Source organism: Ammodytes marinus (assembly GCF_949987685.1).
Source record: "Ammodytes marinus genome assembly, chromosome: 15".
Classification (NCBI taxonomy): Eukaryota; Metazoa; Chordata; class Actinopteri; order Uranoscopiformes; family Ammodytidae; genus Ammodytes; species Ammodytes marinus.
Window position 1 is genome coordinate 4,709,326 of NC_137219.1, and position 15,158 is coordinate 4,724,483.

A 15,158-nucleotide genomic window follows, 5' to 3' on the forward strand; every position below is an offset into this window, starting at 1 on the left:
TAAAAAGGCCCTAAAAACTAGTAAAACTACATATGGAAACTTTTTAAACTTTTTCTCAAAACTTTCTAAAACTGTGTCCGTAGTCAAATATTGACCCTTCACTACTTTTGGTGGAAGGGCTTTTTAATGAATAATTTCAGAATCCTAATCACTGTCACTGACTGATAGCCTACTGACTGCATGGTGCTAACAGCTGCCAGGTGTGTTGCCGCTAAACTACTAGCCCATGTCAATCACCTGTGAGTCCTGTTTGCCATAATCCCGCGACCTTTGCTGGCACGGTTGAATGATCCTATTAACCTCGGTAACCAATCACATTAACCGCGTGCAGTGCACATTACAACAACCTCACGCGAAAGTCAGTGGCAGCATTAGTAACACGCCACTAACAGAGGTGACAGCAAAGAATGAAGCCACTAAGAAATCCACCCAACTTTGTTTAACAGTTCTATGATTAAGATGACCCCTAAACAGAGGATGCAACTACATTATCTGCCAATTTTTTTGTTGAATAAATTGAATTAACACTTGTTCTATGGAATGTCAGAAAATAAAAGTTTCACTAGAAGCAACAGCATTTGACCCCCACCATGTGTAATAAGAGAAACTGCTTTGTTCTTTAACCCCACTGACATATTTCTAACAGTATTTTCAAACACATTGTGGCCAGAGTTTAAAGATTCTGTTAGGTCACTCTGAAGCTACTGTAGGTCACCTGTGTTTTCTGATCATCCCATCAACCTGTCAGAGAGGCTTACAGGATCAGCGGCACGTTGTCATACATGAGATGCTCAAATACCTTTCTGATGGTAAACCATGACAACAGTAAGGAGGGCTGTGTATGACATGGCGCCCCCTTCTGGGCAGTAGCTTCAAGTGCAGGACTAAATTAGTTGTGATGTGTCAAACATACCTTTGCCTACAAGTGGGGCCTTCAGTCTCAATTTCAGTCATTAACCAGTGGATGTTAATGTCTGATTTCAATTTTCATTCCTTGCTGCTATTCTCTACACATCAACTTTTTTAACTCCAGCGATTCTTGAGAACGCTTGTTGTCAAAATCAGTGTATATCTCCTCGCGATCTGCTACCTATCCATAGTGTGTGCGCGCTGAAAAGAAATCTGGTGTTAATATACATTTAAGGCTTTGTATGGGCATTTTGCTTGTATTTTTTTCAACGCACACAGTTTGCAAAGTACATACTTTTGATACACAGCTGCAAAATGTAGAAAAGTAAAAAGAAAGTATGCTTTTTGGAAGGCGAGGAAGTTTCAATTTAAATTATTTATATGACGACTAGCGTCTCACACTCTTACATAATGTTGTAAAAAGAAACTAAGTTATTGGACAGTTTCGAAGTTGCTCTTGATTTAGTGTTGGCGGCTGAGTACCAGTATTCAGTACCACCAAAACCAAATAAAAACTTTAGTATGAATCGTTTCTGAACAGTATAGGATGAAAACGAGATCAATAATTAGACTTACTTCAGTGAAAACTCTAATAAACATTCATTTACTTACAAAGAAGATAGCAATGATGAAAAGAAAATGTTACAGTTGACGGTACAGCACTCAAATAAGAGAGAAATATAAAGCAGACATGTGAGAAAGAAAAGCAGCTTGTGGTTACAGATATCCAGATACAGACGGAAATATGTTCTCAAGTTCCTTATCATGCGACGAAAAATCCTTTCCAATGGTGGATCAGACTAAACACTGGATCAACGTCCTGACTGCAGTAGAACGATGTTAAGTCCGTCTATTGTTTTTTTTTTAAATCACCAGAGAAAAAGTCAGTTTTAATTCAGCATCGTCTGTTTAACGACCCTCCCTTCTTTGTCAATGGCAAAGTTGTAGTTCTTTGGATTGTCCAGAGCCTCGTCGATTCGCTGATCCAGGTTCTCCATGGTGATGAAGTTCTTCACGTCCTCCTGGGAGAGAGAAAAGAAAAGGGGGAGAAGTCAGTCAGAGATGTAGGAATATAACCAGGATGCGATGTTACAAAGACTGTCAGAGTAATGTTTTGTAGATAACCAAAACATGTAAAAGTAGAATTATCTTTTGACATGCATTTTTATTGTTTTAAAAAAAATTATGTATAACGTAACAAGAAGTAGAAAACTGATGAAGGATTAGCAATGAAACGTTGCAGCTATACAATATCACTTTTTTTTTGTTGCAAGTTAGACAATGTGCGGGAGTGTACTTTCTTTTTTAAATTGTCTCTTCTCTCTCCTACCCACCTGTCTCAAGTAATAGATGTGCGAAGTATTCTCGCAACTGTAACAAACCAAACCCTGTTCTAATAACCTGATAACTGGAATATGGACCGGTGTTGTCAGTCTGATATCTGATGATAAGTTAATAACATGTGAATTTTGATCTCCAACTCTAGAGTTCAAAAAAATAATAATAATAATTAGAAATTCGTACCTGCAACTGCAATATTTCCTTCTCCTTTGCTTCGATGAGTTGCTGTTGTTCCTGTTCACGTTGAAGAACAGATTCCAACAGTTTACGCTCGGCTTCCTCCTTCTCCGTCTGCACCCTCAGCACCCTGAAACAAAACACAGCAGAACAAGTGGTCAAGTATTTGTTTTTTTAAGAAGACAATTTTTTTCTTTTCTTTTAATGGATAAAAGACATAAAAATAATAAAAAATAACAAGTAAGATTTATATAGCCCCTTTAATGCAACCTAAGGATGCTTTACATAGGTAAGTACAGGAGGGGCCAATAGTGAACTTATTCCCACTCCTTTAACGAACATGTTATTCCAATCAAGTGTATCTAAATTATGTACTCTGTTTTGTGTAACATCATTATTTTCTGTATGACAATTTCAGTTTTTCTATTACATCTTTGAAAAAATAATTCAAATCAATCAATCAACCAATCAAATAGACTGTTGTATATCTGTCTAACCTGAGTTTGAGGATGCGTAGGTTCTCCTGGTCGTTCCAGGCCATCAGAGCTCGATGTTCCTCGGCCTCCTGTCTCGCTCTCTCCTCTGCCAGAGAACCCGTCTCCTCCTCGTACTTCTTACGCAGAACCTCCTCCTTAAACTCCAGACTGAAGAGAACACAGAAAGAAACTAGTTAGACTCATTCACTGGACATTAGTTTAAATAACAGACAATATTCCTGTTATTCAGAAAGGTAACCAGTAGTGAGACTTTAAATTCAACTTATTCTGTCAAATTAATATAGCTCAATACTGACTTTTTATATCATGATAAACATGCATTTTTATCTCATAGTTTCAACGTTTTATCAAACTCATAATAGCAATTTTTTAATCTCAGACATTATTTTTTACTTATACATCTGATTTACCATGGTGATATTTTACAATCAATGCCAAATTCATCTAATTTCTTTCTTTCTTTTACAGCCAGGTGGCAATGAGCTTGCATGGTCTATAAGTTTGACAGTTTATAAACAAAATATTTGCACATTTGACACAGATTTTTAACAGGAAACATAGTTCTCCATAACACCAGGTGACCTTATATAGCTCATTTCCTATCACTAAAATATTGCGACTTGATAACTCACCGTAGCGCCCTCATGATCAACTGGTACTCCGTGTATCTCTCCTTGAGCACCACCATCTCCACCGGGTCGACGGGCGGAGGGGTTTTGATTCGCCCTTCTTTGGACTTGGCCACCGGGTCGGTTCGGGACTTTCTGCCTCGGACAGCCTCCACGAGCACGGCGCTACGGGGCGCGAGGAGCCGGGCCGCGTGCACGGTCCTCCCGCTAAGCACCTGGAACATGTCGGCGATACGATGTGGACACAGTGGAGGTAAATGTTATTCTATGAGAGAAACGTGTTACTCAAAAGCGTTAAGGTTCGAGAGTTAACATTGAGACGGCAGTGTTATCGCCATGTTTGTGTCCTCTGACTACCGGAAGTATTTAACAGAAAACTAAAGCGGTGATTTGAATGTAGTGCCACCTGGAGGCGACAGAAGACAATGCTACTCACAGAAATTGTGTTTTGAAGAAGTCTGTGCTTCTCCAACCCCATTTTTTTTTTGTATTATTATTCTTAATTGAAGGAGATTTTTATTTTGGGTCTCTTACATTTGTTAAAAATAAGAAAAGCATTTCAATAACTAACATTTACTTATTCATTTAATAAATATTATCTTTCACCATTGTTGTAAAACGTCTGTCACACATTTATTTATTTTTTATTCTATATTATTTTGTTATTGTCTGCCGCTACATCATTTCAAATGTTTTTTCTATTTTCTTTGAATTTAAATATCTGATTGTCTGTACATTTAATTATCTTTATTCAAAATAAAGTTAATTAAATGTATAAAATTATAAAAAGCCTTTAACTGTCCTTCACCAGTATTGTTGAAATCTAACTTTGATTGCTTATTGTGTTGTCCGTATTTTGGTATTTTATTTTATCCATTTTAAAAAGCCCTGATCATGTTTTATGTAGTCCTAAATGTTCTCCATTCAATATAAAAAGTGTCAGGAGGGTCTAATAACCTTATTAATAAAGGACCATTTTCATTCATCCATACTATATGCAGTAAAATATATGAAAACTCCTGCGTTTTTTAGTGTTTGTGTGTGTGTGTGTGTGTGTGTGTGTGTGTGTGTGTGTGTGTGTGTGTGTGTGTGTGTGTGTGTGTGTGTGTGTGTGTGTGTGTGTGTTTCTTCAGGGTTGAGTGGGATTGTGGTGTCAGCCTAGTGACTGATGATCCTGCAGAGACAAAGCACCAGCACACATCTACTGTCGGCTTGGCCAGGAACATGGGCTGATTGGAAATGGTGCAGTGCGTGCTGTGTGTGTGTGTGTGTGTGTGTGTGTGTGTGTGTGTGTGTGTGTGTGTGTGTGTGTGTGTGTGTGTGTGTGTGTGTGTGTGTGTGTGTGTGTGTGTGTGTGTGTGTGTGTGTGTGTGTGTGTGTGTGTCATTGGGAGCTGTAAGTAACGGGGAATATTTACAGCAGCTTTAAAACTCAGAAAATTCAGAATCCCTACTGTCAGCAGATTCAGCCTGCCAAGTCGAGGATGTAATATCCCTTTAGTTTTACACATTTAACCTATAACTAGAACCTTGATTACTTTAAGGTTTCATCTCTCATGCTATAAAAGACATCACCAATAGTTTGCAGGTGTTTGTAGATCATCACTGATGTGTTAGGAAGAGACCTTAACCAATATCCCAATGAAATACTCTCAGAACACACAGGTTTTCATACAAACGTACCAGTAAAAGTAAGATTATTAGAAAAAAATGTGTCTGTTTTTTAATGAAATGCGTCTTAAAAATGTATTTTACACACACTTTCATAGACATTTAGGCGAAAATTAGGCTGCTGTCAATGTCTGTGTCTCATTTTGGAAAACTGCTTGTAGGATAGTGTTGTGCATATGGACATCTCTGCTAAACATTTAGCTTTAAACCTGTTTAAACCTTGATTAAATATGCAATTAGACATTAAAGGAGCGGTCTAAAACAAGGCAACACACATGGTTATAATGCAGTTGTAATTGAAAGCTATAGTGGAGACATTAAATCAAGCTCAGTTAGTGTGTTTAGTCGGTTTGTAATGTCCTAAATATCCTTTGAAAGTATGAAATGAAAACAGTACTGCAGTGATATGCAGGTCAGTTATAAGTTTATTTCAGCTTGTTGCCGGCTGTTACGTACATAACGGCGCAGTCTTAGTATTAGTTTCACAGATGTTAAAGCACCAATTACATCTAACATCAGCGGACACAGACAACAAGGAGCTCCTGCACTTATTGTTCAGTTTCGTCGTTTAGCTTTTTGAATGAACTCACAAAAACAGAAAATACAAACAAATCTAACGCAAATAGGCTGTTTCCGCACTGCAGGAATATTTAGGAGAAACCAGTAACGATCAGTCTTCCACGGCATTTACATTTCTAAGCAAGAAAAAGACAAGAATTTTATTAGAAATGAGACATTTGAAATATCTCACCAAATAGAACAACCCAAACTCACTCCAAAACCACTCAACAAATTGTAGTATTTGCAAAGATGTAAATGCAGAGGAAGAATAACTAAAAAGAAAAAAGACACAAATGGGTTTTTTTAATATAGTGAAAATAACAGTTTTAAGGTTACTGGTTCGCTGACTTTACTACAGAACCAGGGGAGCGGGACGAAGCCTAATCGATTGGGCAGAGTTCCCGGTCGATAACGCTGCAGAGTTTTTCTTCTTGCATCAGTTAAAAAAAGACAATTTAAAGTCCAAGCAACCGAGAGAGAGAGAGAAAAAAGGATTTTTTACGTCCTGCTTTGCAAAACAATTGGTCAGCTGTTTGCAAAACGAGGGCTCTTTTTTTTCCAGAAGAGTGGAATAGTAAATCTGTTGCTAGGACTTTAACGTATTGCGACATAAAAAAGGAACTCAGCCAAAACGATATTGCTGTCCGACATGTAGCCTATATATAACTAAATGCAGTGCAGCCATTTTGCCTTTTTTAACGGTTTCGCCATCTTCTTGATGTGTGGTGTCAAAACGTGTGTAGAAGAAGGGGGACTTCTGGAGGACCTCTTGTTTTTTAGCACAAGGGCGCATCTGTCTTAAGAACGATGAGCTTTGGTTCGTGGTTTGGTTTAGGGACGAGGTAAGGAAGTGTGTATTTTGGGGTAGAGGGAGAGATGAGAGAGGGTAGAATGTAAGGAGAAGGGTAATGTTCGGGTCAGGACAGGGAATAAGGGAATGAATTATTCAGGGGTTATGCCAGGCTGGTGGCATTTAGGTTTTAGTTCAGGGCGGGGTAAGCCAGTCGAATCTCTTCCCCTTCCAGAAGTTTCCTGAAAAAGAGAAGAAGAAAAAAGATTATCATTATCATACAAATGTATTTCATGTGGGGCTAAAAATTGACTTATACAAGGTATTTTAAAGGTACAGTGTGTAATATCAGAGTATTTACCACTGTCTAGTGGTGAGATTTTGAATGTCAGCGCTCCCTTGCTAATACATCCCTTTCGGAGAATTTACAGAAGTGGCCTTCAAGGACAAGAAGCTAATAACTAAATATAGTATCACCCACCACTGACTCAAATCTTTCTACAATATCAAGTGATGAGGTGAAGTTGTATTTACTTATTTATTACACTTATTCTTCATTCTTCCAACTGGTACATTTCCCAGGGATACACGATTATAGACTAATTTCAAAATATGTATGAATATTGCATTCCATTTCTAACAAGTCTGTTCTGAAAAATGCCAATACATTCTACACACTGTACCTTTAAAACATGTTGCCCCAGATAAAGTCCTAAATGTTTGTTGTAAAACACAAATATTGGAGACATAAGCCAGATCTCACCTGTACGCAGCTATTTCAATGTCCAGGGCCATCTTCACATTGAGAAGGTCTTGGTATTCTCTCAGGTAGCGCGCCATCTCCTGCTTGGCCTCAGTGATGTCATTCTCCAGCTCATTTATCCTTATCTACCAATGCAAACACACACACACACACACACACACACACACACACACACACACACACACACATTCATTTACAAATATCAGCAATAGTGACACCATATATGTGAAGATAAAACCAAAAACATGTAGGACAATATTCTTTTTTTTAAATCTATTTCTATTTTAAGTGATTGGATTAAAAATAATTGGAAAATGGTAAATTAACAATATAAAAGTATCTCTTACCAAATGAACTAAAGTCTTTTTGTTTTTGTAGCTAACCTTGAGTGCCTGGGCTTGGATGATTTTTTATGACTTTTTATGGTTATAACTCTCCCTTTCTCCCCGTTTCTTTTTTATGTTATTTTCCTTTGAGAGATTTGATTCAAAATAATTGGACATTGTTGTAAAATGTTTTTGGGTGAACTTTTATTTGCTTGTTGTCTGTATCTATCCTTGGTTTGTCTCCCAGTTCATTCAGACAGTCACCTTGCAGGTTTTCACCTCTGCTGTTAGTCTGCCATCATTTCCTGCTGAGCTCCACGATACAGGGAGGAGGGGAGGGAGAAAGTTGCTGCAGAGAATATATTTACATCTTGTATCAAAAGGACTCATGCCTTGCTCTGTGCTCTCTGCTGCATGCATTTGATTTTAGTGGTGTGTATTATTATGAATTCCATTTTATTTCTGTGTCCAATCTAGAAACACCATGTTTAATTTGTCCTTTTCTTTCCTGCACCTTTACCTGAGGACATTCCTGTAGAAGAAAAGCTATTACAAAATAATCTTAAAGGTCACCTATTTACCGATTTCCATCTTGCTGAAAACCTCTGTTCAAAAACCCCAGTCGGATGTATCTTCCCTTATGATGTCATAAGGTAAGATACATCCTAACCCTCTTTACAGACCTAATTTAGCACCACCTCCACAAGTAAGCACACCCACAGATACTGGCGGTTAGATTCAGGGCAAACCGGAGCAAACTGGGCTTTCTGGAAGGCTGGGCTTCAATAGACAGGCTCTTCAATGGAGCGTTTCAGACAAAGGCTGAAAAGATGAGTTTAGCAATGACACTGTGCTGAAAATTAGCATACTATGTGACCTTTAAGAAGATGATTGCTCTTTATCTGAGAGCAAAATACTTGATACAAATGCGCAGCTGTTGGCTGAAAATTCATTCCGATCAGGATCCAAATATCCCCTCATTCACCTGGTACTTTCCCACATCTTTGGACTGCGTGTCCTCCAGATCTTCCAGTTGTTTATTCAGGGAGTGGATGACGTTCCGGAGACCTTCTATCTCAGACGAGCGGGACTGCAGGAGCCTCCGGTACTCCATGGTCTCCTCACGGATGGCGTGCACCGCCTCGTTGTTCTTGCTGGCCATCTCCGCCACGCTCCTGAACTTGCCCTTGTACCAGTCCTCTGCGGCCGCCATGTTCTTGCCCGCCAGCCTCTCGTACTGCGCCCGGATGTCTCGAAGGGCAATGGACAGATCTGGCCGGGTCACCACCTCCACTTCCACGCTGATGTTAGCCATCTGGAGCTGGGCTTGAAGCTCTGCGTGCTCCTCCGCGAACACCTTCTTGAGGAACACCATCTCGTCGCACAGGGAGACCACGGAGGCCTCAACGTCACAGGTGGACAGCACGGCCCTGGTAGCCTCCTCCCTGGCACCGTGCAGGGCCTCCTCTGCCTCCACCCTCCGCCTAGCCTCCTCCTCAAACCTTTCTTTCATCTGCTCATACACGTCCCGCAGGTAGTCCCTCTCCGCCTCCATTTTCATCTTCTCCCCGTTCTCTGAGTCGATGTTGGCCCTCAGACTGCGGGCCTGCCCCTCGTAGAGCGTGTTCAGACGGGACGGGTCGTTCTGGCGCCTCCTGAGGGCATCCAACTCGGACTGAAGCGCTCGGTTTTGAAGCTCCAGTCTTCGAACCTTCTCGATGTAGGTGGCGAATCGGTCGTTCAGGTCCACAAGCTGTTCCCTCTCCTGCGAGCGCACGCCCAGGAGCTCCGTGTTGAGGGAGGTGGCCTGGGACAGGTCCATCCGCTCCGGAGAAGAGGCCAGCCTCAGGATCCTCTTGCCCGACGAGGAGGACGGAGGAGGGGCTCGAGGAACGGAGAAGATCGAGGAAGACATGGAGGATTTGGTGGTGGATTGGGAGCCTCTGTAGCTGCTGTCCCAAGGGCGGCGGTGGGAGGAGAAAGAATCGTAGCTCATGATGAATTTTTTGTTGTGGATTTTTTTTTGGTTTGTTTAAGAAAAAAGGGAATATGGATGTTTCAGGTTTCAGAAGTTTTTTTTTTTATGTCCCCCTTGTTCTGCACACCATCGGTGAGGATGAGCGAGCGTTTTGCACTGCACCAGCTCACCAGTGATGCTGCAGATCCCCGGCTTTTATAGAATCGGCTGAGCCCCCCCCAAACCTATGCTACACACACACACACACACACACACACACACACACACACACACACACACACACACACACACACACACACACACACACACACACACACACACACACACACACACACACACACATGCCACAGAGCAACTTCAGTGCTGTCAGCATCCACTAGGCCAATAGCAGAGACTGCTGCAGTGAGGAGAGGGAGGAGGGAGGTTGGTTTTTAGAATCACTCTCAGACACAGCAGGTAAAGTGGTGATGTGGTAGAGCAGGTTTTTTCTTTATATCTGTGCCTAAAAATAGCATCGCAATCAATTACTCCTGTGAACTCTTTGCACTTTTGGAGGCATTTTTTACTCCACTTGATGCAGCAATGAACATATCCACATGAAGAAAATGAGAAAAAATTGGAGCAAACCATGTGAAAATGACTTGGAACAATGTCTTTCTCCACAACCCAGTTGAGTAGAGAATCAATATAGTGCTTACAAGACAAGCACTTAAAGGTTTTAATAGAATAGAATTGAAAGCAGTGAATTAATTACATTACAGATTAAATAGATAGATGTGCTTGATACACTCCCACAGCTTAGTGTTGTGTAATGGAATGGACCTCACAGTACGATACTAAATATGATATATCACGATACATTGTGATACGATTCATATTGCGATCTTTTACATAGTTCACTGAACATTTAAATACAAAGTGATGGGTACGATCAGGCTGGTTTAAATACATCACACCTCATTATATTTTTGATATATATATCGATTTTTGGAGCTGACAATATGATAAAGACATCACAAAAAATATTTAAAAATATCACAATATATTGGTGTATAAAGTTTTTATAGCACAGCCCTAATCTGAATAGTAGGAATGATTTTTTTAATTAAACCACTTAAGCCCGCATTCACAGACAGAGTGCTGGTGCTATGTTACTGTATACTTTTTACTTGACAGGTATTTAAAAAAGTTCTATTTCCTCTCCCTTGTTTGCCTGGATGTCCTGTAGTAGATAGAAATTCCTTTGGGATGCCCCAAATACCACTGTTGCTCCCAGAGTATCTTCAGACGTATCAATTTGATCTATCTAGATTGCAAATTGATGAGTCACTGATGTTCTCGGCCAGCCGTCCTCTCATCACCTGGCTGTGTGTGTGTGTGTGTGTGTGTGTGTGTGTGTGTGTGTGTGTGTGTGTGTGTGTGTGTGTGTGTGTGTGTGTGTGTGTGTGTGATGTCACACTAGTAAAATGTAGGGTTAGACAGTGACACCATAAAACACTCTTTCTGCCTTTTCTCAGGCTAGGATGAACCAATTTCTAAAATGTTCGCACATTTATACTACATAGGATCTCAGAGCTCAATACACCTTCATATTTACACCGGTGAATAGGTCTCTGCTGAAAATAAAATGATTAAATGTGTTTGTTTCTTCTTCAATGTAAGACCACACACACACACACACACACACACACACACACACACACACACACACACACACAATTCACAAAACACCATCTGTTAAGGGCAAAATTAACATCCATATCTTAAAGTAAATGTAGCCAACTTGAGAGTCAAAGTAGCCTACGTGTGATATTGATTTAAAGTTCATGTCCAAAGGCAAAGGCTCCACCATCAGACAACAGTTTGTAAACGCTGCCATACTGAGAAATACAGAGAGAGTTTTGTGGAGCTGATAGGCTTGAAGAATATTTTGAAATTGAATCTTTATTACCAGCACATAGGGTGAGTCTGCTTTTTTGTGAAAATTTCCATTCGGGCCTACAACTTAATCCCATGTAGTTACATTGTAGATACAAGGCCGGGCCAAGTATGTGCTGTTTGCTCAGGTGAGAGTAGGATTTAAAGTTGGATTTTGCCTGTCAGAGAGCTCAGTACATTTCCAAAAACCTAGTCTGAACTCTGAAACTGAACACACTACAAGATAAAACATTATGTTACATGAACACTATGGGCTTTCATAAGAACACTCACCCACTTGTGCATTTTCCTGTGTATTGATAATAAAGTGGGGAAAGGTCTATTTATGCTTCTGCAGTTCTCAGCAGTTGCCAATAGAGGTCAATAAAGCTCAGCAATGGCTTAACATTTAAAGAGACAGCTCCCAAAAAACATAAAACTCTTTTTTTGAGCTAGAGTTTGATCCAGGTGTTTCGGTGTGACTATCTCTTTATTTGAGCTATCAACTGTTGTATACTACAAAGAGTGAACGATTTTAAGTCTTAAATGTGTTTAAAAAAGTGAAAGAAATTATTCAAAATATTACATTGTTAATCACAGATCTCATTTTGAAAAGTATCATCAAGAACTATTGTTACGGACCAAAACAAAATACTTACACAAGCTGTCAAAGAAACTCTTTCTCAATAAGTTCTCTAAATTATTATATTCAACATATACATTGTATTTGAAATATATATAATATTTTATTGTGTATTCATCTTGGTGGACGGTCCCTCAATCCAATTGTTTGCTAGCGTTGCACGTAAACATGACTAAAAAAAGAAAACATTTAACTGAATTATAAACTTAACATGAACACGTGCAGGGACTTTTGTCTGCAAAGCATCTGAGCTGTTTTGGCTTTCTGGCTTTGAGTTGAAAAGTTTTTAGTAGGATGTCCCACAAGTTACACACATCAAGTCAAATAGTTTCAAGTATGTTTCCAATCAGTTCATCTTTATCTTGTCCAATCCATCATAAATCATAAAAAAAAGTATTGGCTTTCCTACAATACATCATCTTTATTAAACAATCTAATGCTTACATGTGTCCAGTCTTTTACTATAAAAAGCCAAGGGGTGTTGTGATTTAAGGTTTTGAACACTAGGTGATGCTGTTGCATCACAAGTGTGTCTATTGCGGTTGTGAAATTGCTTATTCAGTTATTTGTGACAAAATAAGATTATGTCCAAATAACATACACAGTACGGTTATCACTTATGCTGGTGCAAGCTCTGTCACCTCCATCACTTAGTGAAGAATTCTTAGCACATTGAAATCATTTTTAGTTCCATATAGTCAAAGAAAAATGCAAATTACATGTTTATTCAGAGTTCATTTACAGTGTATATATTTCCCAATGATACATAAGGTAAAAATAAGTACATAAAACATTTTCTATCGGCAGATAAAGACTTTGGAAGGCTTTGCTTTTCATTGCTAAAACTGTTCAACCCCTTTAATACATTTACAAGAATTGCCAGGAATACATTTCAACGTGGACAAAAGGTCAATTAACCTTTTCTCAATGCTTTTCAACTTCTGAAAGTGAAATAAAAAAAGAGCTTAGAACATGGAGGTGAACTAACTGCATGTGAGTCAGATCTGCCTTCCACTGTTTTTTATACATTCAGTTGAGATCTGCAAAATACTATCCACATAAAATCAATTATACAGAATATAAGACATCCAACATATAGAAACCATATACAGAAAATCCCCTTTAGGTCTAAGTTTCAATACAAAAGTCTATTCCTTTGGTAGAAAACGTTTATCTCAAGAAAAAAAACTGTGCTCTCGATATAAAGAAGAATATCTTACATATTCTTGCATTGCCTGTCAAGGGACTACACATTCATATCATATCGTATCAGGAGTGCTGCATATTATTCACGGGGCTGTGCTGTGCTTCTTACAACGCCGCAGCAACTTTCTGATTACAGCATGAAGGTGGTCATTCACAGGTCGACAGTACTTTGGTTCATTTTTTGATATCACCAAGTCCTTAGTGTGTGCTGGGGATAGGATTGGGGAATATTGCGCACAGTGCGTCCAAGTGTGTAACCTATGTGCCCATAGTTAGTTACAAGTTAGACGAAAACATTAAAACAGTGACACAAACAAACAAAAAAATCAATAAAAATCTTCTTAGAATCTTTCTCTCTCCAGGCTTGTCTTGTGCATGAAATGGGGTGGGGGCTAAATTACTGCCATACACACTAGTCATTTTTACAGTGCAACTCAAACTTCAAAATTCATCTCTTCCTCTCGCTCACTTAGAAGATTTTCATCCTTTTTCCGACCGCTCTAGCTCCCTTTGCCATTGCCATTCTCTCTCTCTGGCTCGACTGGTCTTTAGACAGCGGGCAGTACTTGATGGTGTGCGCGTTGTCGCCGTTGGCACTGCAGAGCGGGCAGGTGTAAGCCCTCAGAATGGGGCACAGCACTCTTCCGTCGGCCGTCTTCAAGATATGGGTGCCGTAAACCTCCTCCGGTGCACCGTTATTCCGACAGAAGACGCACACTCTCGGCTCTGGTTTGCTCCTCAGAGTGTGTTGTTTACGTCTCCTGTCCATGGATAGCAAGTCAAGCCCGCTGTAGCTTCCCCTGTACGAAGGCGAATCTCTGTCTCCTAGCGACGAATCACCACCACCGGTAGCGTTATTAATGTCGTCATACGGTCTGAGGAGTGAAATTCTTTCTTTGATATCATAGATGGACATTGGTGGGGAGTTTGGGCAGCAGCAGCAGTCCGAGTGCCCGCCGTCGCCCATGTCCCTGCCACCGTGCGCAATTACGCACGAGCAATCCGGTGCGTCATCGTCTTCCAAGCCCAACGTCGCTTTGAGAGACTCGGTGATGGAGTTGGGGCTGCACGGCGGACCGTTGATCTTGGTTCTGGCGACAAGTGTGGACAGGCCGAGGTAGTCGTTCCAGAAATTAAAGGTGTAGTCATACGGAGACCGCGCTTCCAGTTCCAGGTAACCGCGGTCCAAAAAATCCATCCTGTCCCAAGAGTAGTTTAATGTCCACCACAGAAGAAGAAGTGTGTATAAGTAGTAGTGGTAGTAGTTAAAGGCGATTGGGACGGTTTGTCTACTCTGCTGACAGCATGGGAAGGCTAGTCTGTGGTGAAGTGGTAGTGTGCTCTCGTCTCTCGCTCGGTTCCAGTATGCAGAGCGCTCAACATGTAGGCGCTGATAAAGCCCCCGGAATAAAACAAGGGGGCGTGGTTTGGTTCAAGTTGATTATCTCTGTGTGAGTCTCCAGAGCGGAACAGGGAGTTACTGCAGCTGGGAACATCACTTTCCCCCTCCCTCAATATGACTGTAATCATGGAAACAGTCGCTCTTTGTTTACAAGGGAGTTATAGGTGTATACTGTTGGTTAAGTATGAATGACATTCATTTAAACTCTTAAAGCATTACACTGCAGTTGAATAGGGTAACAGTTTTAACTTATAGACTTCACATGGAGCTTTTGTCAGTTGATTACTAACATTACAACTGTTTTTTTGCATTTCAACTTTTTTTGAATAAAAATGCAAATTTGGCAACA

At 40.2% G+C, this 15,158-nt stretch overlaps 3 protein-coding genes across 3 annotated transcripts; all 3 read right to left on the minus strand.

The window, feature by feature from the left end:
* Positions 1 to 1,152: 1,152 nt before the first annotated feature.
* On the minus strand, positions 1,153 to 3,892 carry mrps26 (mitochondrial ribosomal protein S26). The gene is made up of 4 exons (XM_080043108.1): positions 3,557 to 3,892; positions 2,925 to 3,071; positions 2,434 to 2,557; positions 1,153 to 1,931 (listed from the first exon to the last, which is right to left on the minus strand). Exons 1-4 carry the CDS (start codon positions 3,775 to 3,777, stop codon positions 1,800 to 1,802), a joined length of 624 nt encoding a protein of 207 aa, XP_079899234.1. The 5' UTR covers positions 3,778 to 3,892; the 3' UTR covers positions 1,153 to 1,799.
* Positions 3,893 to 6,717: 2,825 nt separating this feature from the next.
* neff2 (neuronal intermediate filament family member 2) lies at positions 6,718 to 9,659 on the minus strand (the record flags this gene model as incomplete). The annotated part of the gene is made up of 3 exons (XM_080042007.1): positions 6,718 to 6,816; positions 7,338 to 7,462; positions 8,649 to 9,659. 3 exons carry the CDS (start codon positions 9,657 to 9,659, stop codon positions 6,765 to 6,767), a joined length of 1,188 nt encoding a protein of 395 aa, XP_079898133.1. The 3' UTR covers positions 6,718 to 6,764.
* Positions 9,660 to 13,018: 3,359 nt separating this feature from the next.
* Positions 13,019 to 14,629, minus strand: LOC307262162 (nanos homolog 1-like). Its single transcript, XM_080042941.1, has one exon. The coding sequence runs from the start codon at positions 14,603 to 14,605 to the stop codon at positions 13,877 to 13,879; it is 729 nt and encodes a 242-aa protein (XP_079899067.1). The 5' UTR covers positions 14,606 to 14,629; the 3' UTR covers positions 13,019 to 13,876.
* Between the last annotated feature and the right edge of the window lie 529 nt (positions 14,630 to 15,158).